Raw genomic sequence first — 26971 nt, forward strand, 5'->3', positions numbered from 1 at the left:
TAATGCTTCTGACACATGGGGGCACTCAAATATTCATGAAATTTTTCCCAGTAAGTTAGCATGACTCATCCCCCAATGATCAGCAGGATATCAATCTTCATTTCTTTACTAGATGATAAAAACACAGATGATAAAAAAAAAATAACGAATTCATTACAAGGGGCTTAGAAATGCAACGTAAATGGCTCCTTTCTCCTCTAGAAAGGCTCTCAAAACATTGTCTGCCATATTACATTGGCAGGAGTGACCATCTTTTCTATGTTTAATGAAAAGGCTTACAAAGCTTTCAGTACTTCAGAGAAACCGAGTACTGGGTTGAGTGAAAGAGAGAGAGAAAATAGAAAAGGAACAGAGAGAGATACTAGCAATTCGTGAATGGTTTCTGAGGTGAACTATACTTTCCAAAATTGATGCAGCTGCCCTTCCCACCCCACATGTTCTCCTGCACCGCAGCCCTCACCCACCACGATCAGAGAGCAAAGTCACAGCCTTCCCCTGGGCATCCAGGTTGGCCTTAGTGAGTCACTTGTAACCAACAGAATGCCGCAGAAATGACACTAATGACCTGTGTGACTTCTGTCTCGGTGAACGCCTCCTCTCCGGGTGCTCCTTCCTGGACTCACCCTCTTGGAAGCCGGCTGTGATTCTCTGAGAAGCTCCAGCCACATGGAGGCCTACGGAGGCCCTCGGCTGACAGCTCCTCTGAGCTCAGCCTTGGAGCCATCACAGCTCCGAAACTAGATACATGAGTGAAGAAGCTTCCAAATGAATCCCTGATGAGGCCCTAGGCACACTGGAGCAGGGACAACCACCCCTGCCGTGCCAGGGATTGACCTCCCAACCTGCAGAATCCATGGGCCTAAAAAAATACATTTGGGTAATCGGTTATGCACAAGAAATAACTGCAACCGTTAATTAACAGCCCCCAAAATAATTACTGTGCCTTTGCTTCCTCATCCTAGACGGATGGACTGGCCAGAAACGAGTCTCGGTGCATTAGATCAATCTGATTCTGGCCCAGGAGGGTAAACACCTGCTGTAGAACTGCAGCTCCCAGGTTTGAGGTTTGAGAGACTGCACTGCGCACAGTTCAGTTGAGAGACTGAGAAACACAAGTACTCTTCACTCTCTGCGAAAGTTTTACCACGGAGGAGTTGTCCAGATGGACTTTTGCTGGATTGATTATCTGCACACTTAAATGTTCGAGAGCTTAAATTAGATGGAATTAAACTCGGAGAGATGCCGGAAGCACATCAAATGTCTGCTCCCTTTCGTACCCAGTTTGGTCCCCTGTAAATTAACACTTGACAGTCCTTCTTGTCAACTTAAGAATGAGTAGCATGAGTGCTTGCAGTTGCTCAGTAGCTAAACCACACCAGCTTTCTTAGGAAGCCTTCTAGAAGTAGGTGAAAACAGTAAGGGCGACTGCACACGAGAGCCCTGAGCACCTCGTTTCCCCAGGTTCCACCCATCCGCCCTGGAAGGGCATAAGTGGGAAGGAGCTGGGACTCTGATAACCAAACTCAGGCGTAAGGCTTAAGTGTTAAAGCCAGACGCTGTCATTTCGGAAGCAGATGGGAACGCAGCTACGATCAGTCCTGAGCCCTGCGGAATGCCAGGTGCCTCTCCCAGCAGCCCGGGGAGCTGATGGCTCCAAGCCCTCGGGAGGGTTTACACCAATGTCAGAGGCGGCTATTCTGTCGTGCTGCCTATGGGGCCTCGGGACTTTGTCCCTTTGGTTTCATTTGGAGCATTTTTTCCCCAGACTTTTGCAGACACTTTCTTAAAGAAAATTCCCCAGATACATCAAAGAATACAATGGAAAAAAGTAGGAAGATAAGAAAAGTTGAGGAGAACAAGGTCTAGGTAGACGACCTCAAGGATTCTAAGGAAAACTGGATTAAATACAGAGTTTCTAATTCTAAAAATGGAGGTTAGTGGATGCCCTTAACCAGTATGTGGAGTTTTATGACCCAACAGATTGCCAGCCGTGGTCCATGCCATTTGAAAGAAGAAGCAAGACCAGACCCTCAAATAGTATTCCTGGTGGCTAGGCTTCAAAGGCACAGCCTGAGAGTCTAGCCGCATCTCAGGAACGCCTGTCCATTTTCCAGGCCCATTTCTCCAGGCTCCTTGTCAACTCTGTGAATTTCTTGACATCCTTCCCATCAACCCTTTCTTCTGTATGTTAGAGTCAGTTTCTCCCTCTTGCAAACAGGACCTGAATTTAGACAAATCCCAACAGAGTGATCTTTACTTCCAAATGAATTTTTTTTTTCTGTCGTCTGGCAAGCGAAATGCTCAAAAATATGTATTGCCAAACAACTAAGAAAGTATCAAGTTCAGGGAAGATGAATAATATGTCCCTCCTCATGGTTAAATTAGTCATAAAAGGAAAACAGATGACTTCCTTGTCCTCACGTTGGTGCTCAATTCAGGACCATACATTTTCATGAGATGTTTCAATGCCAAAACTAGATGTATTAATTCCATTAAAAAAAAATTTTTTTAAGAGAAAATAATTCAAGGAGCCTAATGGTTGACTGAATGCTTCACTCTTCATCTACTCACTACACCCACATTTTCAGGCATGTCACAAACTATGCTGGACACAAGTTTATTATCTGGATTTATGTAATTAAAACCCATTTATCACCACATGCATTGAAGCGGTGTATGTGTTTGCCCAGTGACACCAAGCTTAGGCCCAAACCCACACACCTACCAAAAGCAAGGCCTTGGGTTAATATTCTTCCTGCCCGTCGGTACCAATAAAACAGAAGCGCTCTCCACTTTCCTAAACCATATACTGCAGGTATTATAAGACATGTGGCAAAGCTTTTTGCAAAAACATAAAAAACCAATATGTGTTTGGCTTCTGAATCCTAATTGAAATATGAGAAATTGATGTGATCATACATAAAAATCTATCAAAAGCTAAAAGCTACCTCCCTTTAATTTACATCTGAATTAATCAGAGGTGGTCAAACAGGACAGAATGGATTTGTTCGCTCAAGAAGTAGAGGGAGTAAAAATCCTGCTAGATACTTAAGATTTGCGGTCCTTAAATTTCCGTTTAGCAGCTGGCGCCACGCTGCAATACGCTGGGCAGCGCTCTAACCTTGACCAAGGCCCCTTTAAAGAGGCCGGCTGCCTTATGGCACATTACTTTACCTGCAGAAATAAACACTGATGTCTGATGTTCAACCCACCCCTACCTCCAGCCCTGTCTCCCCAGTGAAAACAGGAATAAACCCTTCATCCTTGCTAAGCAGATGAATGGAATTCCAACTTACAAAAGGGGATAAAAAGCTTTAAAAACAATCTTCTTGAGGGCAGGGCCCTTTGGCCCTATGGCCTAGTCCCCAGGTACCTGCTCTGGAGATCCCTCCTCTCCGCCCTGGGTGGCTCACCAGGCGTTACTCACTGACCGAAACCCTGTCTGCAGAGCATCTGAGAGCCTGAGGACATTTCCTGATCAGAAACAGCTGGCTCCCAAACCACCCTAAGAGCCCACCAACAATTCTGCTGAAATGATTAAACAACATACTCTTTGCTATGATATGTGAGGGGGAGAAAAATCCGCTCACATAGAAATGGGAGACAAGGAGAAAGGAAGGGATTTAAAAGGCTTTGCATTACATTAAAAAAAAAAAAAAGAAAAACAAGACCATTACAAAGTAACAGTTTTTTCACCCTAACATTGAGCATAAAAATAGGCTGATGCTGTTTTGGCCTAGCCATAAGAATAAAGTTTCTCAGGGGCACGCTCCTGCCCTGTCCTCATTCACATGGCTTTCAGGAAAACCCTTTGCTCGGTCTGTCTACATGGACACCCCAGCTTGAGGTCAATGCGGGCCAAGACCACACCCAGAACCAGGTATTGTCCCCTCTTCCCCACTGTGGCATAGTTTGTCTTAGATACAAATGCCTGTCCAAGCGAGAATCAAACACCCATCACTCTCATGAGTAATGATAGAAATGAGGCAGATTTCGGTTAAGACTCTAAAAATTCAAACTCAAAATTAATTTAGTTCTCAGTACTACAGCCATTAGATTTGGTAGGATTACTTTCTTTTTCAACCAAGTGGACACTGTGCCCTAAATGGCTAAGCCATACACAATTCTGACACCACATAGTTAAAACTCAATTCTGCAAGTATTATGTGTCTATTATGCATAAGAAAGGCACTCTATCTCACCTAAGAGAAGACAAAATTAACATTGATCTCATGAATACTGATTCTATGCAATGATAACTTTAGGACATAACTTGACCTGAAGTATAATCAGATGTTTGTTATAATACAGCTTATATTATAACAAGGGTCACTGATAACTCTCTAGGTCAGTGCTTCTAGTGCAAAAAAGATGTAGCATGTGCTATGTTTAAATATGATCTAATGATAAGGATTTGGGAGCTATATTAGCCTCTCATGCTGTTTCACATTCATGTTAGACCTATCCACCTAAATGGTCAGCTTCTTATTTATAAATGTAAATGTAAATAAACTAATATATGATACATAAAAACATTCACAGACAAGCATTCCTACACTCTTATCTCTAAAGTCTCCATTTGCTTTGGAAGCCAGAATATGAATTTAAAGATTCACTATCATTCGTCATTTTCTTGGAACCCAGATATCTTTTCATTATCACTGAGGCTGAACAGATAAAAAGACAATATTTGGTCCTATCCATGGTTGGCATTAACAACATGAATAATATCAAAATCCTAAAGCAGCGACTGGGGTAGGGAGGTACACAAACAACACAGGGGCAGAGGGACATCTGAGGCTTCCTGGCCCGTGTGCAGGTTTCGGGGGCACTCTGTGACAGCTGGGGGAGTGAGTCCATTCAAGCAGGCAGGGTGTGGGCAAATGGGTCCAAGGGCCTAATTCAGTATTTCCCTCAGGAGACTCACACGCAACAGGGCTTGCATGTCATCTGGAACACATGTTCAGGGTCAGAGGAGACCAATCCTGATCCTGGCTCTACCACTCACCCAGCTATGTGACCATGGGCAAACGACATATCTGGAATTTTTATTCTTTCCTAACGTGGAGACATTGATACTTGTCTCAGATGTTCTTCTAGAACCAAATGATTTCATGTTTATACCTGGCACGGCTCCTGGCATAAAGTAGTTACTCAACAAATACTAGCTGGGTTTGAGGCTCCCAGGAAAGATAAGAGAGAGAATTTAGACTTGGATTCCAATCCAGCTTAGGTCTTAAAACAGAGGCATCTTGGATCAAACAGGTTGCCAGGATGAGGCACAACTGCTGACGGTCCTCCTGCAACCTGAGCTCCAAGTGCCTTCAATTCCTCTTGCCATGTCCCACCTCAAGTAGCCTGAGTTAGGAACATACTTGGGGCAAACAGGCACTCCTCTGGGCCATCTCACACTGCACACCACCACTAAGGGAAACTGGCTGTTATTTTAGGTGTGAAGTTGTGATACTTTGGGCCAGAATCCTTGGTGCCATATTATCTGTGTGTCATTGTGTCATCTTTTGTAGTTATTTAGTTTCCATTTTCAACCATGTGTGTCCATTGGTTTACCGTGACAGGATCACCTGGTTAAGATTACAAACTGCTAAAATCAGTGCTTGTATCTGAGGTTTTTCAAAGCACCCAGCAAAAGCAATGACATAATACATATGATTTGAGGACAATAACTATGATGAAAGAGTTCATAAAATTTACATGGTGGATGCTCAAGAATCAACCATTATGAAAACCACATACATTGAACAAAACCTGTTTTCAAACTAGCTATTCCATGCTCTCCAAAGGAAAATGAGTCCTACAAATAGTGTTTGACTTTTCTTGGAAATGAGACCCCAATGAAAGCTTAATGCATCCATTTAAAATATTTACACTAAGTTCATTACTTCTCCCTTAGTGACATCTTAGAAAGTTAACTGTTACACCCCTTGGGGCCTAGAATAAAAAAAAGGTAAACAATGGTGATGGACGTTAACTAGACTTTTTGTGGTAATTGATCATTTTGCAATGCAGACGGAGATCAAATCATTACACTGCACACCTGAAACTGATGTTCTATCTCAATTATAAATTATATCTCAATAACAAAAGATAACAAACACACATGAAAGGTAAATCATTCTGCTCCAAGATGTCCAAATATACGATGCCTGTGTGAGCATTCTTATAAAACTATGGCGTAACCTACCTCCTTAAAGTTGTCAAATGCTGATAAAATGATTTCATGCCCGCCTCTGACAAGACAAACGGCTGCCAACAGTTCTAACACAAGGGCTTTTGTTCTGTCAAAATCAAAACAAGAAGAAAAAAGAAAAAACAAATCAGTGAAAGTGACACGATGAATCAGCTGTTCTTCCTTCCTTCCCACATGGATATGATAATAAAATATTTGTCCATGTAGGTTTTTTTCAAGTTTTACTAACTAAGGTATATAGTTTCATTAAAGTACATTTTAAAACATTTACTAACTTTTATATATGTGATTTATCTAGGGTAACACATTTGGAAGGCAGATTTCCCACTCTCCAAATTGCAAATTGCTCACTCATGAAAATGAATTCTGGGAGGGTTAGTCTTGTAGTCCTATCAACAGATGACTCCACACAATATAGTTGGAAAAGTTTTCCTGATGAGCTAAAGTCAATAGGAAATGGGAATATTCAGGAAAACAATTCGTTGGTTAAATATTTCCTCTGGTTTTAAGAGTCAGATATATAATATTTGCCAGAAGAGTTCAAAATCAAGTGAAATTAGTGTCCTGTATTTCAAATCTGCTAATTTGCAGATGGCTCCACAAAAATCTGTGACAACACAAGTCTCCATCATTTCTTCTTTGAATACAGAAGACCTGAAACAGACTACAACTGTGCTAATACAAGAATATTTTCTCTGACTCAAAGTAAAACTTGAATGAAATATTTTTAGAAGGAGAACCTTAAGAGATACATCCTAAGTTTTCAAATACAAAGTCAAAGACAGTATTGTGTGTCTTCATAATAAGATCACTTCAGTATTTCATCTTCTTGGAATAAAAGCTATTGCCAAGTGCTAAACAAAGACCATTCTGACAATTCACAATGTCCATTGTTTTAAGAAAAATGAAGAATGACTTCCCTGCAGCGGAAGGCGGGGACAAAGAAGCATGACTACTTGGGATTCTAGTAAACTACAAAAGTAACCATAAAGTCACAAAACGTTTCATCAGGGGAAGATGAAATAGTAACATTTGGCTTTTAAATAGGACTTTATGGCTTGCAGTGCATTCTTAGTCAGAAAGGATCTAATTTATAATCAGATTTTTTAGTTGAATTAACTGTTTTCAGATACACAGTCTATACAGAGGTATCTGATGAGAGGGAAATAACCCGTGCGAAATGCAGAACACCTCACCAGAATGGAAAACACACTACAGTAACTACAATAAACTGAGGATGGCAGGTTCCTAGAGGTAATCTGCCATGCAAATAATAACTGGCACCGGCCTTCATAGGAAAGTGAATATAAAATGAAATCTGCATGCAGTTATTTTTCTCGTTTGTTGTTTCTTTTTTCATTTGTTAATAAATGCTGCATATGTAAAAAGAACAAGTGGAGTGTGAGCAAGGGACAGTGGTCTTAGTTAGCTTTCCAGTAACAACGGGTATAGCTAAGTCTGTATCCAGGCTCTCCTGTCCCCAGGCCTGATAACCTGGCAACCTCAGGCACTCTACCCAAGTTTGCTAAGTTTTCAAGGACACTGAGAACCAGGTCTTAAAAGCAATAAAAGCAAAGAGACAGCTATGGGCTAGAGTTGTCACCAGTTGCTCACTCTGCCACATGTAACAACATAACTTGGAGGAAAAGAAAACTTCACAAAACCAAGAAGCCTGCTGGCAATCTTCATTCAGAGTCACACTTCAAAGTTTCCAAACTCTACCTTGGTTCAGTGTTGACTAGCTCTCTGCTTTCCCTAGATGTAGACTTGCACTTTACAAAGCAACCTTACCTGGGATTCTTGTTATTCAAGCTCAGCGCAATCTCATTGACAGCGTGTGGGTGCGACATGACCATGTTGAAGCCATACTGAAACGAATATGCAAAAAAAACAGAGCATCAGGAATGAATTTAAGGGACTGCATTGATGAAAAACAAAAACGTGAAGTTTGTACCTAGTGCAATTTACACCATCATGCATGCATTTATGTCTCTAGTATGTCAGTGTCTGAATGTATTTCTCTGTGAAAAATTTTAGGACTCATGACATTATCAAGGGACCACATTCCCATTCTTCATGAACGAACTGTGTGTTTCTCTTTATTTAAATGGTGAAAAGACTCCAGCCCAGTGATTCTAGATCCTAGCTGCTCATTAAGATCATCTGGAAGAGTAAACAAAGCAAAACACTGATTCTCCAGGACCCGCGCCAGGTCAATTTATTCTGATTCCCAAGGATGGGACCTGGATGTCTGAATTTTTTTAAAGCTGACTTCAATGTGCAGCCAGGGTTGACAACCAGTGTGAATCTCTTGTCTGGGCAGTGGCTATCAGGGCCAAGAGCCTAGGAAAACCTGCCTTGCTCTGAGGTGTGTTACCTTATCCTTCTGTAAAGAGAAGCAAGCTCAATAACAGGCTCAAGAATCATTCTTGATTCTGTTGAGTTGAGGAATTTATTCCTTCTTCAAACTCACTGTCAGCTCGGGAGCTTATTTTCAGTTACACTGAGAAAATATAAGCAATCAGAAGAAAGCTTCCAAAAGCTCCCACGGCCACACTGAGCCACCCACAAGGACCTGTGGCTCACCTCCTCACCTCACCCCCTCACCTCACCTCCTCACCTCTTCCTAAAGACGAACTCTCCCACGCTGTGATTGCAGGCTATTCCCTCCACTGCGTCCTCGGTCACATTCTCTCTCACCTACTCAACGACATCAGATGCTCCAGCAGTTCTACCATCCCTCTTCATCATCATTTTCCCTCTCTCATTCATTACCATTAGCATAAAAACACAAAGCAAATTCTCTTATCCTAAACAATAAAAACAACAGAAGCTCTCTTGATCTTACGACCTGTGTCCATCTGTTGCCTCATTTCCCTGCAAACCTCCCCGCACTCACTGTCTCCGATTCTTTCCTACTGTTGTCTCAAAGCCACTGCAATCAGGCACTTGATCCCCACCACCCCAACGAAACTGCCAAAATCACCAATGACTTACGTTCTGCTAAGGCCAATGGCCAGTTCGCTCTCCGCATCCCCTGGGATTTAGTGGTGGCACAGGCCAGACTAAGCACTCTCTTCTCCTTAAGAGACATTTTCTGTACTGGGCTCCTGCCTCTCTGGCTAGTTCTCAGTCTCTCTAGCTAGTGTTTCCTCATCTCTGTGACACTCAAACTCAGTACCTCAGGGTTCATATTTCGGACCTCTTTGCTTCTCTGTCTACCCCTGTTGGTCTCATTTCACCCTTTGGCTTTATATACATCTCTTAATTCCCAAAACTTGTGTTTCCAGCCCAGACCTTTGCCCTGAACTCCAGACTGGCATATCCAACCACCTATTTAATTAAGATCTCTATTTGGATGCCTATGGACATCTCCAAGGTAACATCCCTAAAACAGAACTCGTGAACATGTCTCCCAAATCTGCTCATCCTGCACGCTTTCCATCTCAGAAAACAGCAATTCCATCACACCGCTGCCCGAGACAAACACCGTGGGGGCACCCTCCACTCCTTATCTATCTAGTGCTTCTGCCTGGACCATCAAAATAAAACCAGAATCTAGCAACCTCTCATCATCTCTACTCCTATAATCCTGGTCCATACCACCATCAACATGCACCTAAATTAACATAACAGCCTTCTAAATGGCCCACCCTTCTTTGATTTTGCCCCCCACCCCACAAGGTCAATCTAAACACAGAAGCCAAAGTGCCCATGTTAAAATCAAGGGTCAGATCATGTCACCTGTTTCCTCAACAGCTTTCCATTGCTTCTCACTCCTAGTAAAGCCAATGTCCTTTCACTGGCTTTATTACAAAGCCCTACCACTTCAGATTTCATCTTCTAACTCTTCTTTCTTACTCATTCGGATCCAGCCAACCTGGCCTCCCTTCTGTCCATCAGACTTATTCCTGCCTCAGGCCTTTGCACTTGCCCTTCGCTCTGCCTAGAATCTTCTTTCCCTAATATCCCTTACCTGTTCTATCACTCAAGTCCTTACTAAATGTTATTTTCCCCACAACATTTGTCTGGCTGGCCTATTTAAACCTGAACACACATTTTCAGCATTTCCTACTGCTATCTGCTGATTACTTTTCCTACAGTACTTAGTTTTCTGAAGCCAGTCTTCCTGGGTTCAAACCTGACTCTACCACGTAAATTACTTAACTTTCTCTGCTTCTCAGTTTCTGCGCCAGTAAAACGGGAAGAGTAATATTACCAATCTCACAGGACTATCTGAAGTTTAAATTAATAGGATTTAAAAGCCCTCTGCATTTGCTTTCAGTTTATGTTGTCATTGTTATCTGAAACACTATATATTTTGTCAAATCTGTTTATCATCTGTCTCCCCTCATTAGGAAGTAAGGTTCCCCAGGGCGCCTATGTATTTAATGCTGGTTTCCCTGTGCTTATCTGGCAATGCTCAAAAAATTAAAAAAGTTGATTGAAAGAAAGAATAAATACATTTTCCCCTTCTTAAATTCAATTCAGCACCCTTATGCTGGGTTCGAACTCTAATATTGATCCTCTACCTGTGTATTTCTTTTCCATTTCTACTTGTAGTATCCATGTCAATGGAAATCAAATCCTATTTCTACATTTGAATTGTGTTTTTCTAGTCCTCATTCCCAGTTTGTTTATCTGACTATAATTTTTATCTCATTAAATCAGATACTCCAGGCTCTAACTTCCACTTTGCCGTTGGGATTAAGCCAACCTACATGCTGTACTGTCTCTCTCCTAGAGCTTCTCAGAGTGAGGGGTAACCTGCATCTCAGCCACATGAAGGAGGAACCGGCACCTTTCATAATGAACCTTCCAGGTGCTTCTCACAAAGATTCGGAGCCACTAAGTCCAACAGACAGTGACTGTAACTCCACCACACAACCCCTAGAGAAACACTGAGCCGCCCAGTACGTGAGTCCATTCCCTCGTGATGTTCTGAAGTTGCTCCACTGTTGCCCACCACCAGAGGCTTACTCTGTCTTTAATGGTCACAAACATTTACCAAGTAACCGAGACAAGTTTATCACTGTAGGAGAAAAATATCTTCCCTTTAAATACATCATAAAATATAAATGCTAATTAAAATAGGAAGACAATGCATGAAATCTTCAACACTGGAATGAACTAGTCCTTTCTTTTTCAGTACAGTCTCATTAAATGCTGGTGTTAAATTCAATCAGAAATACAAAGAAACCAAAGAGAACAAGATCGCGGTCTGACGGATTCACATTTTTTTAAGGGATCAAAAACAGACATACCTGGTAATTCATGATGGCACGTAAACACATGATACAGACGTGTACGTCATCTTTCTTACTCACTAATCTTGAATTTTTCAGAGTTCTTCTGCTTGGCAAAGTATTATATCTACAAATAAAAAGGGAAACTTCTATAAAACTGTAGATTGTTTTCTTAGCAAAGATAGGTGCACTGAAAAAACGAACACTGTTCTCTACCTGTACCTGCACCTAAACAAGGATTGCAGGGCAAAACCACCACCACCAAGCCCATCACTGCAAAGCTATTCCACAGACTGTGAGGCCTAGTTGATTCTGTGTAATGATCATCATCTCATCCAGCCAGATACCCACAGATAATGAAACTCAACTCCACTCACAGCACATAACAAATCAGACTGTACATGAGATTCACCAGCAATCCCGAGCTCCTTATCAGCAGGCCAAGCTACATTTGCAGAGGTGATCTGAAGCAACACGCATGCAGGCTGCACTTGCAAACCAATGAAGGGGTGAAACTTCGCTTATGTGTAAACTTTGCTTATGTGTAAACTTCAACCTGACCCAAGTTTAACTCCATCTTCCCATTACTGCTCTCAGACGGGCCCTGCTTGGAGTTTAAGCCAAGGCAAGGTCACACATTAGCAACTTTGATGTCAGTGATATTAGACCTTCATAGTATGTAAAACCATAATAGTATGCAAATATGTCCACAGCCTGACCCCTCACCTAAAGCCTGTAGGGCAGCTGATACTTAGATGCAAGTATGCTGACATTTCCCAGGACGGGAATGTTTCAATGTTAGGATTCATTCTAGACACCCTGTAATGCTCAATCTTAGTTATCTAGTCTGGAGATTTATCTGAGGCTGCAAGCAGTAAGAGGTGACAGTGTAAACATGCTGCATGGAGAAAAGATGACAACCTGCAGGGCTTCAATGTGAACTTTTTTAAATTGCCTCCGAGCCCAGTTTTCTCTGCAACTCCAAGCCTGAAATATAGGCAGATTTCAGAAGTTGTCAACTACTTTCCCTTGGAGAGAGTAAATGACAGAAATGCTCCACAAAATAAGCTATAGGTCTTCCTTCTTAAATTGAACTAATTAAAAAATGTAAAGAAAATTGTGATCAATATTAACTGCTTTCAAAAGTCTCACAGGTGCAGGCTAAGAGCTGAAAACTCAATTGACAGGCTTGTCTGAAGCTGGTCAGCTGAACAGCCCTTTCAAATCTCATTTCCTACTCAAAACCAATAGAACAGGAGATTTTTTTTCACACAGACCTACTAACAAGCCGAACAAATTTTTGAAAAGCACTTCAGTATATCACTTGCCTCAATATACCTGAATGTCTAAAACTCAGTTTGCTCATTCTCGTGCTAAGTAGAATGTTTTACCTGAGCACTTCCTGCTTTATTCACACTTGGAAATAAAAGGTCAGCAACAGAAGCTGGCCTAATTCAGTTGTGAGTGCAAAATCACAGTTAAGGAAACAAATTCAGAGGTGGGTGTTAGTGAGCTGAATTTCAACATCTCAGATTCATCTTTAAGATGTGTCACTTCCCCATAACCCCAGCCTGAGTATGACTGTGAACTTCACGGAGGTCTCCCAGAACCGGGTGCTCCCGCAAACAATAACCACACAGCAAGTCTGACCCAAATGTGTGTGACCTTCGTAGTGCATGTCAGAAGTTCTTTCCCTTCCTCTACCTTCCTGAATTTAGTTTGACATCAGTTTTGTACTTCTTTAGTGGAATCACTCATGAGGTACATAATAGTTGATTAGAGGGATAGTTGCCACTTTTAAATGAAAGCAATGACTACTAGTGTAAAACAAAATCATCTAAGATTAAGCTAAAAAAGTGTGCTTACAAGGGAATCAATTGTCCTTTGCTAAGTTATACTGATGTGAGCAATGACTGCAGAAGACATATACTGACCAAAGCAAACGATCTTTAAGGACAATGACAGAGGTCATTCATTCTGCAGTCACATACTTCTTCTGCATCACTCCACATAAATTTTAATAATTCTGGCAAGCAGACCAAATTTACACACTTAATAGGGGTTCCTAAGATATGTAAAATAACATAGCAGATTCCTTCCTTGTACTTTTGAATCAAGTTCTTCAGCTACATTGTAATAAGACTCTAAGAAGCCAAAATGCCTTTCTCATTTCTTACATTATTTGCAGAAACCAGCAAAAATTAATTATATTATTCCACTTACTAAATATCAACATAAAATGCTTCCATTTGTTGTAGTAGGTGGTGAATCTCAAATATATATTCTGAATAAACATTTAAAATGTATTTAACATGAAACAGGACACGCATACTTGTCAATATTTAAAGAGTTTTTAAAATGTGTAATATATAACGTCAATAAACAAAAACATTTTATTTGCTAATGATATTCTGTTTAAAAGCAACAGAGATAAGCTTTCTTCTCAAGTGTATGGTATTTAATCTAAAATTTATTTTTCTCCAATTTTTGGGTTTACACAAAAACAGACTGGGAATTAAAGGCACCATTTGAACATACTGTGTTTAAAATCGTAGCATTATAATAAATTTAAAAACACCACTACAGCCAATAACATCATAGCATGATATCTGGAGGAGATCTATGGTGACATTAATACCGACCTGTCCTGACACTGATAAGAAAAGTGAAGCCCAATGAAGTTATATCCACACAACAAGGAAGACATGAGACCACGTGAGACCCCAAGTCTCCTCAGAGTGCAGCCACTTTTTAGAAGTTGTTTATCCTCCTGGCTCACTGATGACCTGTCAGGCTAACGTATGAAAAAGCTACAGCCTACAGCCCTACATGGTGGCGAGTTCCCTGCCAAAAATTCATACCCTGTCGTCCTGCTGACATTTTCTGCTTTGGTCCTGTGTCGATGCCATTCCCCAATAGCTATGTCACCAGGCAGGACGGAGGCTTCGTTTTCTATGAACAGCTGCATCTGGGCATCTCCTTCAGAACCAACCCACTTGGTAAGCAGAGCTTTCTTTTTAAATCTTTATCCTATACCACTTACCATACAAGTGAGGACTTTTAAAATAGGAAATTGTGCTCTGTATTTTGGAATTCTCATTCTAAAGGAATTTTCTCCCGTTAAATAAATTTACAACTCTTTGCCTCTGCAAGTACAAAGTATTTGCAAAGAATTTAATTTAGAATCACTTTTAAATCTCCAAGGCTAGACTTTAAGGATTGGGCCATGGATTGCATGTACGTAAATCTACTCTTCAGCATGCACATTTTGTGGAATTTGGCAATCTAATTAGATATCTGATTTATTTGCTTTAATTATCATTTGAGTAACTTAACACCTTTATACTTTTTGGACAAGTTTCTTTCTGGATAGGCTGAATTTAAATTCATCTCAGATGCACAAACTGACACTACCCAAAAACCTCATCCCTGTGGACCTGGTTTTCATAGACCCCCCAAGGGATCTAAAACACCAAGAGTTAGGACTAAGAACAATTCACTAGATCCACTTAACCACAATAAGGCTGCCTAGACAAGGTGAGCAGTCTAGAAGAATGCCTCCGATGCTCTCCACAGCCATAGGAGATAAAACCAAACCACTTGTTTAAGCCCCAAAGTTGCCTTTATTAAGTATTCATTGTTCATGCTAAACTTGAGGTGCTGAAGGAAAACAAAGACTAAAGATGTTGTTTCTGCTTTCAAAGACTTACCATTTAGTTTAGGAAGCAATAGGTAAGTGTATCAATAGCCCTGGTCTTGAGATGTGCTCTGTTCCAGGTTACCCTCTCTTGCATGCACATTACAATGTGTATTGCAACCCAGTCCACACACCTGCACAACATGGTACAGAGATGACAGTCTCCTCTCAAAGGAAAACCCTTTTGATTTGCAAAGCATATTTAAAATCCCCATATTGTCAACCTTTTCTCAATCAAACCAAATTTGACTGAGTTAATATAGACCTCCTGATGGTAACAATCTTTAAGCATATGAAAGTAGATTTTTAAATGGGGCTCTGATTAAAGAAATAAACATAAAATGAATGGACAAATTGAGAGGTGACATGACAGTGAACAGAACTGAACATGAAATATTACCAATGCAGATTTAAAACATGCCCATCTTATGGCCCTTTGATGCATTATTTTTGTCTACATTTTAAATTTTCTACAATGGAAGAGTGTTACTTTTCAAACAAAGAGAAAAAAGTTGTAAAGAACAGCAAACTCTTACAGATGGTCTAAATTTAGATCTGCTGGAACACAGAGGGCTAACCAGGAAATGTGATCATAGTACTTTTCCCATCTCCATCATCCTACAGAATGTTTTCTCAAAGGCCTCTTAGATGGAGAGGTGGCCCTGAACAACCATCATACAATTTAAGGCTTTTGTGATGAGGCCAAGTTCCACAACACATGTAACAAAAGCACCAAGTATCATCAGAAAAATTAGGCTTTCAAAAATCTATTCCCTGGTGCTCCAAATAATCAGACATCCAGATGGACAACAGTTTCCACAGAAAAAAGATGAGGGTAATTGATTAGTGCACAAACTACCAAGTGTATGAGTCACATTGATTTCCCTTAGACAGGGTTGAAAAATCACAGCAACAATTATAAATGCAAAGAGCTGAAATGAAAGTAGTCATCACAGCCGACTGTATGCACAGCGCTGATGTATAACATGTTCACACAAGGAAATACGACTCAACATACTGTCTTTGAAAGGGTACATAAGGCAGCTCCATCCGATGCTATACCACAGCCCACCAGGCTAAGCTAGCTTCACCTCTCGCCAGCATTGACCATCCTTGCTTAGCTGTCTGACTACACCTTCCACAAAGACCTGAGCTTTACAAGGATTAAGTTGGTGACTCAGTAAGAGGTATGGTCGCTTCTGTGCTAAACTAACACACTTGGTAAGTGTTCTGTTACAGAATTACATGAAGTGAAACCAATTACTGTAATATTTTCTTCCTGAAGCTATTATGAAACTTTACATAAAACAGAGACTATTTAAGCAAAGCCAGATTGGAGACTGTCCCTCCAGTTCACTGTGGTGCATTAACAAGGCCCCAGAGAGAGGCAGCCTAGTTTCTCATGGGCTCTGGCGGCTCACTGAGGCAGATGAGCACTAGTCCTATGCCATGTACTGTCTGGAGTGATCCCAGATTCTGCTAACTGCTAATGGTGTACATTCCCGTAACAGAGACTTGAAATCGGCTTCTTCACCAATAGTTCTCAAATCTCATGGCACACTGCAGCTTGATCTAGTTAGAGAAGGAGGAAGAGGGGCTTGGAAGGAACCTCAGTTCCATTCTGCTCCCTCCACTGGCCACCAGGCTGAGGGTGCTCACTGTGATCATGGAGTTCCTGGCTTTCAAGGCTACTGTGGAACTGGAGAAGGAGGGTGGGTACAGGGCAGGTGAAAATGCCATGAACCCAGCTTTCCTATTGCTACCGAGGGTGCACTCATTTGTCCTGAATAGATGCTCCCCAGATTGCTACAAGACTAGCTAACTTCTAGAGTTCTGAAAAAGTTAATTCTGGCCTATTTTGCCAATTTTTTCACTGCTTTTGGGGGTAACAGTATTTACAGAGGTCTTTACTCCACCATTTTCACTGACATCCACACCAGACCCTTAGAGGTTATTTTCTGCCTAACACAGTCATTCTGAGTACATGCGCCAATTCCTTCAGGTTAACGGAAACAGGTCTAACGAGGTCCTGAAAAATTAGGTCTCTCTGGCGACTCCAGGCAGGTCCCCTGAGATGTGAGGACGTAGAGAACTCCCTCAGATTCCACAGGAAAACACGAGGGAATGAAGTCTTTATGGAGGGGTTGTGACCCGATGCCTGGACCACTGGGGCAGCCCACCTCAATGCCGTCCCCAGACAGACACACAGAGCTCAGGGGTTCTGTGTGACTGGCCACAAAAGAGGGGTTTCCCAGAGGCACAAAACACCCCTGAGTCTAATTTCCTGCCATTTGTAGGAAAAATAATGAGGAAAAGAGAGCTAGGGATATTTTTTGGAATCTCAAGAGTTTTTAAGGAAATGCTGTTTTCTGAGAAGCATTTGGTCAGAAACCTTGCAGAGAAACTAACTCCACCAAATTTCTCAGGCCCTTTTCTCCATCATCTTTGAGAACTGCCTGCTGTCCTGTCAAGCACGGAACTAGGACTAAAACGCTGCCCTAGCATTCAAAGACGAGACACCACCTTGGAAGAGCTGCCAGTTCGAATTCACAAATTTCTGTGACTACACAAAGAAACAGATGACAAAATTGAAGATCAAACCCAGACAGAAATGACTCTAACCACTTCTATTAATATAATAACAGAAAGGACTTTAACCAGTTATATGTACATGAAATAATAAATGAAAACGTTATAAGTCAATGCTTAGTTTTAAGGCATAAAAAACTAAACAATTTTTATAATTATCTTTTAAGAAACCAATACAAAACATTTCCTGTTTATACTATGGTGACAACTGCCATCTGAGTCACCTACTTCATGCACAGCAATGAATGTGCCAAGAAGCAGGTAGTGAGCAGCTCACCCTGCAGGGCGCTGACAGCAGGTGCTACAGGAAAAGAAGGCATTTGTTCTGAAAGCCCTTCGGAATGACCAATTAGTGAGCTTCAACCAGTCCCCTTAATCTAGTAACAAATGACAAGGCGAGTAAACCAGAATTTTTCACTCCAGAAGGCAGCAAAGAAAACCAAGAAAGTAGCTCTCTTGGATCTGCTTGATTACAGATTAGATACAGAGGAATTCCTCTTACCAGGTACATGCTAATCACCTGAATTATACATAATGCTCATTAGAGGCATGCTTTGCTGTCTTTAAACCACTGCTCATTGCAGGGGAGTTCAAAAAGGAAGCTATACTGATCTTGAACTAGTTCTTCATGTTTAGGAATTTAACAGACAAACTGGACTAAACTAAAAAGCTTCTGCACAGAAAGGAAGAGTAAAAAGGTAACCTATGGAATGGGAGAAAAATTTGCCACTATATATCTGGCAAGGGGTTAATATCCAAAATATATAAGGAACTCCTGCTCAAGAGCAAAAATTAAAATAAAAATAACCTGGTAAAAGATTGTGCAAAGGATTTGAATACACATTTCTCCAAAGATGACATACAAATGGAAAACAGTGTATAAAAGATGCTCAGCATCACTAGTCATAGAGAGATACAAGCCAAAACCGTAATGAGATCACCTCACACCAGTCAGAATGGCCATTATGGAATTGAAAAAAAAAAAGAGAGAGAGAGAAAGAGAGAAGTGTTGGCACAGAGGTATGAATATTGAACCTTTATACACTGTTAATGGGAATATAAATTGTATAACTATGATGGAAAACAGTAATGGAGGATCCTCAAAAATCTAAAAATAGAACTTCATCTGATGACACATCTCATTTCTAGGTATTTATCCAAGAGAATTGAAATCAGGATCTCAAAGAGTTATCCACTACAGCTTTATTTATAATAGCCAAAATGTTGAAACAACCTAAATGTCCATCAACAGAAGGATGGAGAAACAAAATGTGGTTTAAAGAAAGAATTAGGTGATACGACCTGACAGAGGTGTTAGCTAATGCTATTGTGGTGTTCATATTGCAACATATAAATGTATCAAATCAACACCTATATATCTGAAACTAACACAATGTTATAAGACAATTCTCAGTAAAAATATAAAACATTACACATTCACAGACACACAAAATATTAAGTCATGAAAGACAAAGAAAGGGTGAGGAATGTCCCCAAATAGAGGACACTCTACAGACATAACTAAGCACAATAAATGATCCTTACTTTGGATACAGAAGTTTGAAAAGGATAGCTGATGAAACCCACCAGACTAGACTAAAAAATTTTGCCAAAGGAAAATTTTGTCCTGATTTTGATAACTGTCCCATGGTTATGTGGGAACATGTCTTTGCTCTTAGGACATCTACACAAAAATAATTAGATATAAAAGTGCATGATTCTGTAAGCTACTCTCAAATGGCTAAAATGTGTGTTTGAAGAGCAAGTGTGCCAAGAATAAGTGGGCAGAATGCTAACAATGGTTGCATGAGTGTAAAGAGCATAAGCGGGATTACTGTACTATTCTTGCATTTTTTTTTTAGTTTTAAATGATATCAAAATAAAATGTTACAAAAAGAAAAAGAAGAGAAAATGTGGTAAGTACATAAAATGGAATATTCCTCAGCATTACCAAAGGAGGAAATCCTGCCATGTGCAACAGCATGGATGAACCTTGAGGATGTTATGCTGAGTAAAATAAGCCAGTCACAGAGGACAAAATGAGTCGATTTATATGAAGTCTATAAAATGGTCAAGTTCTGAGAGGCAGAGAATAGAATGGTGTTGCCAGAGCTTAAGGGAGAGCAAAATGGGGAGCTGCTAATTAGTGGGTATACAGCTTCAGTTACTCACAATGAGTAGGTCCTGGGGCTCTGCAGCACAACACTGTGCCTACAGTTAACAATTCTGTATTGTACACTTAAAATTTCTTAAGAGGGTAGATCTCACATTAAGTGTTCTTACCACGATAAAAAAATAAAAAATATAAGCAGTCTGTTAAAAAATAATAATAGGTGACAAACATAAGAATGATGATAAGAAGTGTGCCTGACAATTCTGGGAGTACAGGAGGAAGACCACTAGTCCTGTGCAAAAGCTGGGTGTCATCAAATACTGTATGTGTTCAAGGCAGCGAGCAGCTAGGAAATACCAAACTAAGCAGCCACTCATCCAGGGATGCCTTCAAATAAGTCTGATCACTCATCTATTGTCTTAACAACATGTACTTACTTCCAGATAGTTAGAGATATTCTTTATGTGGGTTCAGCACATCTGCCTCTCCCTCTGAGCTTGGATTATCCACAGAGACAATATATTATTGTAAAACCTTGAATGAATGTTGCCTGAACTGACCTAACCAGTCTTTCCCTGAGTCCGGCAAAAGAAGTTTTTCCAAGATCTTCTGTGGTGCATCCATGCCATAATTTGCGAGATCTGTAATATCTAGGACCTAATGGCAACAGGAAAATGCAAAGGGTTGTTTTTCTGTTACAAAAAGTCTAACTATTCATATATCAAACTAATACCTACCTATAAATAAAGAACAGTAATTAGAACACCTTAATAGGAATTAGAAGCTACTGTAAGGGTTCAACCCAACTGGAATGCAATGCCAACTGGGCATGACACATAATTCGGTGGAACTGTACTAGTCTTTTATGGTTCCAAGATCCGGGCTAATAGAACTTTACCCAGATTTGAGGTTTTAGGTTTCTTCTCTCTTACCCTTCAGACTTGATGTCACTTGGGCATACTTTTTTCTAAATTAAACTCATAAAATACATGACACTAAAAAAAGGAGCTAAGTACTTTTCTGTCTCTGCAGCCAAAAGAAACAGAGTTCAAACAGTTAAACCCAGACAGTTCAAAGTGGGGGTAAAGGGAGAGAGGGAGGTACATAAAAATCCTAGTGAGCTTTTTTTATTAGTTATCGAAGTTTTCTGTTCATCTACATTTCCCATTATAGGACCAGATAACAGCTAGAACAGAACCTGTAAATTAAAAAGTACATGCTTTTTGAATAGAGTAAGTAAATGAACAGACAGCCAACCCACCATATGAATCAGGAGCTGTTATGAGTCTCAATCTTCTGATTTTTCATTCCATTCTCTTTGTCAAAGGCATGTGCTACTGAGAGGCTAAGTAATCAGGATATACCCCAATGTGAAAAGTGTCCAAGGAAACCATCTATCTCATGTGACCTTTAAAATGGAATGTTTATCCCAATTAACCCTCTTTTCAAAAACCTCCAGTAAATCATTGCCAATGAGCTAAAATGACAATTCCACAGCCCAGCACTTAAAGTATTACATAAACTAAACTAAACTACTTCCAGTCAGTCTCACCTATTCACTGTTTCCTAAACAAGCCATGCAGTCTTACCACTGAGCCACTGCTCACACCACTCTCCCTGCTTGACCCCTTCCCTGGTCACTCCTCCCAGTCTTACTCATTGTTGGTTCACATCCAGACCACGTCATGAATCTTCCCTAGGTTTTGCTGCCCATGCTAGCCTCTCAAGTTCCAAATCACAAGTTTTGGTTACAGTCCTGTGACACTTAATATGTTAGTGTGCAAGCATACACAAACAGGCACACTTTTTTCACTCAAATTGTAAAGACACTGTGACATAGTAGAAAGAAGTTAGAAGACTTTGATTATAAATCCTAGCTCTGCCACTTACTAGCTAGTGATACCTTCTCTGAGCCTCAGCTTTTTCATCTGTAAAACGGGGTTAGTAATCCTTGCCTGCCTCCCAAAGGCTTCATGAAGGCCTAATGATGAAAGTATAACAAAGTCTTTTATCAGTGGTGAGTCATACACAAATATATTATTTAATGTGTCTTCCTATAGCCTCAGCCCTTGGCACAGCATCCTTCAGATACTATGTCATAAATCTTGCTGATGAAGGTACTAAACCACAGATGTCGGGATCTGCTGAGGCATCTTCTCTGAGTGTTTCTCAGTCCTATATAATTAACATTTATTGATGCTCCCTACTGTGCCAGGTTCTTTACAGGAATTGTTAATCTCTTAAACATGTGAGGCAGATCCCAGACCTTATCCTCTCCCATCAGAGAATCTGCGTGGCAGAGCTCCAGCAATGCGTTTGGCCACATGACTTGTTTTTCCATTTCCACAAAGCCTCTCTCTCAGTCAGTTTTCCACTGGAGAACAGACCCAATAAAGAGGCAGAAGAAGTGAAGTTAATCTTTCTTATAGTGGGGAATGCTTGACAAATCTGCAGGTATGGTGCACCCACAAGACAGAATGAAAGCTGTCACCATTTTCACCAGCTGGGCCATTGAAATAAGCTCCAAGCTTGAAAAGCTGGAATGCACATTCTTAATGCAAGCACATTTTTCTCATTTTATAACTCCAAATAAATATAAAAACTGGAAACACAACAACCCAATGCACTATTGTTTCTGCTTACAAATGTGCTGTTAGTAAAATGGAAATCTTGTAGTTACAGATTCTTTTTAGAAGCCTATTTTATTGACAGTGAGTGCATTTTCGCCAATTGCAGATCTTCAGGTCAAAAGTCTACCAGGTCAAGGAGTGTCTCAATATTCCCCCTCCCTCAGAAATAATATTGAAGTGCTTCCTATAATGACTGTGTCCTCATTCTTTTTTCTTCCACCCCTTTCACAGTATTTTCTCTCCTTCTAAACTGTGTTAATAAAAATTTCAATTAATATCTGCCATCTCATCCGGTAAAGAGAGAGAATTCAAGCCTTGAGATTAATTTCGTCTATCTCTTTCTTTGTACTTTTCCCCCCTTCAGGTTGGTGTCTATAGAAATAGAGCAGATTATTCAACATCCTTCCATAGGGAAAAGTTAGAATAAATGGAGCTAAGGAGAAGGAATACTTGTGGAATAAAATACAGACGATAACTCTCAATGAGGAAGGCTATAAAAGACCTGATTTTGTATAATTTGAGGGGAGAAGAGGAAAGACAAAAAAGGAATAATGATCATTTCAGAATGCATTCAAACCTCCTTGTTGTGAATCAAGAGAGAACGCGCTTTAGGTTCTAACTGTAGAACTCAAAAAGAACTTTTTTATATGATACTACAATGGTTTAAGTTAAGTGGTTAAGTGATTTTCTTCCACTGATAATTAAAATTGAAGGTAAAATGCTACTGAAGAAATAAAAGTATGTGTAAGGACTTGAGAGAGCTCAACTCCTCTAGAATACCAGAACTGGTGATCCCCTATCTTTAAACAGATCACTGTTACAAAGAAATCAGGAAAACTGCTGTGAGCAGAAGTATTTACTGCAATAAAGGTCAAGAAACCACGTGGGCCATTAGCCCCTGCATGGAAACAGGTTTGCAGGAACTAGGTAACGCCTCAGAGAAGAGCTGGGTCTCAGAGCTGGGCCTCAGACGCCACACCAAGAGTTGAACTAAATGACAGTTGAGATCCCTTCCAGATTCCAACTTTTCTATTTCTACTAGTGGTTCTATTTATCTTCTAATCAATCACATACAAACCTTTTTCTCTCTCACTCTTTTTTTTTTTTAACAGTTAGACCACACCAAGCCAATTCTGGAATGTCCTCATATTTGGCCTTTGCTCTAGGTTCTAAGTTTCAGGCTCCTCACATGCAGGGCCAAGCACTAGCTGCCTGAGCATTCTTTTCCCACAATCCGCACCCAGTGCCTCCACCAGACTCCGCACACCTGGGGAGACCCACAGCCTCATGTGCTTTCCCATTCCTTTGCCTAACAGATAAAAGCCAAATTCCCAAATGCAAGGTTTTTACGTTGCTGCTCCCTATCTGATTCATGGATATATGTCACATATGTTTTTATGTCAGTTCTAAAACATCATAAAAACAAAAATTTGAAAAGATAAAACTTCACTCATAATCTCCTGTTCAATAAAGAAATCACTATTTTCATTTAATAAGTTTTCCTTTCCATGTCTTCCCTTTTGCCAAGAAGTGAAAATAAAGTGTATACATATAGAACTTTTTGTCTTCCTCCTGTCATTTGTGCAGGAAACACTTTTTCACATTTCTGTATGACCTGATTTTCTAACAGCTATGAAATAATCCAGCATGTTCGGATCTCCACAGCACCTCCGCGTGAAGTAGAAGAGGGGACATCTTCGAGGAAGGATCCCAAGTCTCCCCTGCAGAGTACAACTTCCATTACAATGTGTGGACACCCCGATACTGAAACAGTTGTATCTACTGGGGGTGGGGGATCATCCTGTGACTAATCAGACAGGATTACATGGTGTAGAAGCTGGGGTCCAATCCGACTTTCTTTGTTCTCTGTTTAGTTCCAGGCAAGTTGCTTAACCACTAGAAACCTCCGTTTCCTCGTAGGAATAACAACAGTAGGTGTCTCACGGAGCTATTACGGGCAGTAAACCACAGGCAGCTCTAAGAACAGTGCCTGGCACACAGTGACACTCAATAAAGCTTCCCCTCTCCCCCCCGATAAAAATTGTATCAATGTTACCTTTATACCCATTTTTTAAATACTTAGAATAATTACTCCCATGAAAAACATCCAAAACTGGTAATCCTTTTCCTGGGTTAAAATGTATAAACAAGGATCTAAATTTGAACTCTTTATCTCTTCATGTAAATCCACTAAGAATACAGGGTGGTAGATAGACGAGGACCACTCGTGAAATGCCACTCTGTGAAGATGATCATCTCCGGAAAAGGAGCGAAACTTGTCCTGGCAGATCTTACGAAGAGGCACCTTACAGGAAATGAGGATCTCGGTTTTCTCACCACAGCGGGAAGGGTCAGTGCGGGCCACCCACGAGGCCTTTCCAGCTTTGTATGGCTAGACACAGCCTCTCCATTTTTTTTAAAGACAGCTGTCCACCCCCATCCCAAAGCCTCTGTCAGGGAAAGGACAGCTTCCTCTTTCCCAAATGTAAGATTTCGCTCATCTCCTGCTCCTTCACTTACCCCCACATGGAGTGGCCTTTGCTCACCCTGAGGATCAAACCCGGCCCACACCCAAAATTTAAATCTGACCCCTGCCCTCTAGGCGCCGAGTGCTCCAGCCCTTTCTTTAAAACCCGGAACTTTCATTCAGTGTCTACGTCACTGCTTATTTAAGTCTAATGGCATTAAACATGACATGTTTAAATATTAAAAATTACTTTCTCCTATGGCCGAATTAATGCAACCCTTTTCTTCAGAACTCCAGGGTGCACATATGTGCGTATACAGGATTGGGTAATCTGGCTAGATCTGCAGCCATGTTAGCAGAAGCCTATCTTAACCGCATGGGCACACCAGGCTTTAAGCTTCTGAGACAGCACAACCCAGGTTTCCGCAGTGTCAATATCAACATTTTTACCTGACAAGCTGAAAAATTTGTGATGATACAGAATCTAATAGTTGATGTAACTCAAGGTGAATGTCATGTCCTAAAATGTTTACTAATCCATCTTAAATAGTTAAAAAATAAAGTCTGAATACAAAGGAGAGCAGGCATCAACTTAGCATTTTGTTTAAAATCATTTTCCTTTTTTTCTTTAATCAAGTCCCATTTACAAAGTGTCTTAAGCTTCTTGAAATCTCATTTTTCTTCTTCCAAGCTTAACTCTTTTTGCCAAACGATATAACTCAAGGAGAAGATTACTGAATCTATGTTGTTATCTGGAGGTTAAGATGAGGGAACTAAAATCTGCATTTGGATAGGGAAGGCATATTCTAATCAAACAAAGCCACCAGACTAAACCATATCTATAGAACATGAATGTCCTTTTTCCTTTCCAAAAAAAATCTGTAATATTAATAAAAATACAGTACGCCTTTGAGTGGTTCAAATTTTTTTAATGAGTCATAATATGATAACAGGGTGTATCAAAGCTTAAAGGCAGTGGACTTTGAGCCATGCAGTTATCATATTATCACACGGGGAGCAGTCGCAGTGCGCTGCCACCATGCACTCCAAGCTCTCTTGGGTGTCATTTTCACCTGTGACTTATGAGATTTTCCAGTTTGAAGCCTCATCCTCAGTGTGTAAACTGGAGCTGCTCCAGAGGCAACAGGGAGAGAAGCAGCTCTGGCGGCCCTGGAACTGAAGATACTCGGGCAGAAAACCCAAGCTGGTGGTGGTGAAAGATGAATGGAACGGGAGAAAGGGGAGACAGAAAGCTCAGAAAGGGCAAAGTAGAGGAAGAGAAGACAATCAGAGTTTGGACAGTGTGAAGCTGAGGAATGCAACAGGAAGCTGAGGTGGCAGAATGGAAAAGAAGGGCAACAAAAAGGACACCAAAAAGTGAAGGAATGTGGGGGCGTAGAAAAAGAAAAGGGGGAGAGGAAGGAGGAGGAAGAGAAAAAAAAATGTGAACAATCTTCGGGTGTCTGAAAAGCAACGTGACCCACATGCCTGGACACTCATGCTATCAAATGACCGAATACAAAATTAAAATCCAGGCCCAAATCCAAGAGCTGGATTATCATTGATACACATTGTTTATCACCAGAAACAAACATCTAACTTCAGGTCAACAGACGGCATGAAAGTTACTGCCGTATGGATTTGAGTTCCTAGAAACCCAAGAAGGATAGTCAAATGAAATACAAATGTTGCATGCCTCAGCTTCAAACTGTTCAAACACGGAACAGAAGAATGTGATGCACGGTTCCTGAGTTTCTCAGAAAAGAATTTCTATCACGCCTATCTCTGTGATTTTGGTCTATTTTTTCCAATTTAAAATGAATTCTAGCAGGATCAACCTTAAGCCAACTGTGATGCAAAGCAGGCTGGACACTGATGTCCCTGTGCCACGCCTGCCAGGGTCCAGGACTGCAGCTCTCCTTGGACCTGGGATGTTTCCCATATTGTCCTGACTCTTCCATTCTACCAAGAACAATGTGCACTTAGTGAACAGTCTTCAGTAATTAAAAAAACAGGCATAA

General features: G+C 40.6%; 1 protein-coding gene across 9 annotated transcripts in view; it reads right to left on the bottom strand.

Moving 5' to 3' along the window:
• Positions 1-26971, bottom strand: part of FMNL2 (formin like 2) — a 289350-nt gene that overhangs the window by 51679 nt on the left and 210700 nt on the right. For all 9 annotated transcript variants that reach the window (XM_057505574.1, XM_057505577.1, XM_057505579.1 and 6 more), the window contains 3 exons: positions 11473-11581; positions 8000-8076; positions 6203-6296 (listed from right to left, as the gene is read on the bottom strand). In XM_057505574.1, coding sequence (XP_057361557.1) covers positions 6203-6296; positions 8000-8076; positions 11473-11581 — 280 coding nt within the window. The remainder of the gene's footprint in view (positions 1-6202; positions 6297-7999; positions 8077-11472; positions 11582-26971) is intronic.

Source organism: Manis pentadactyla, chromosome 8, assembly GCF_030020395.1.
Source record: "Manis pentadactyla isolate mManPen7 chromosome 8, mManPen7.hap1, whole genome shotgun sequence".
NCBI lineage: Eukaryota > Metazoa > Chordata > Mammalia > Pholidota > Manidae > Manis > Manis pentadactyla.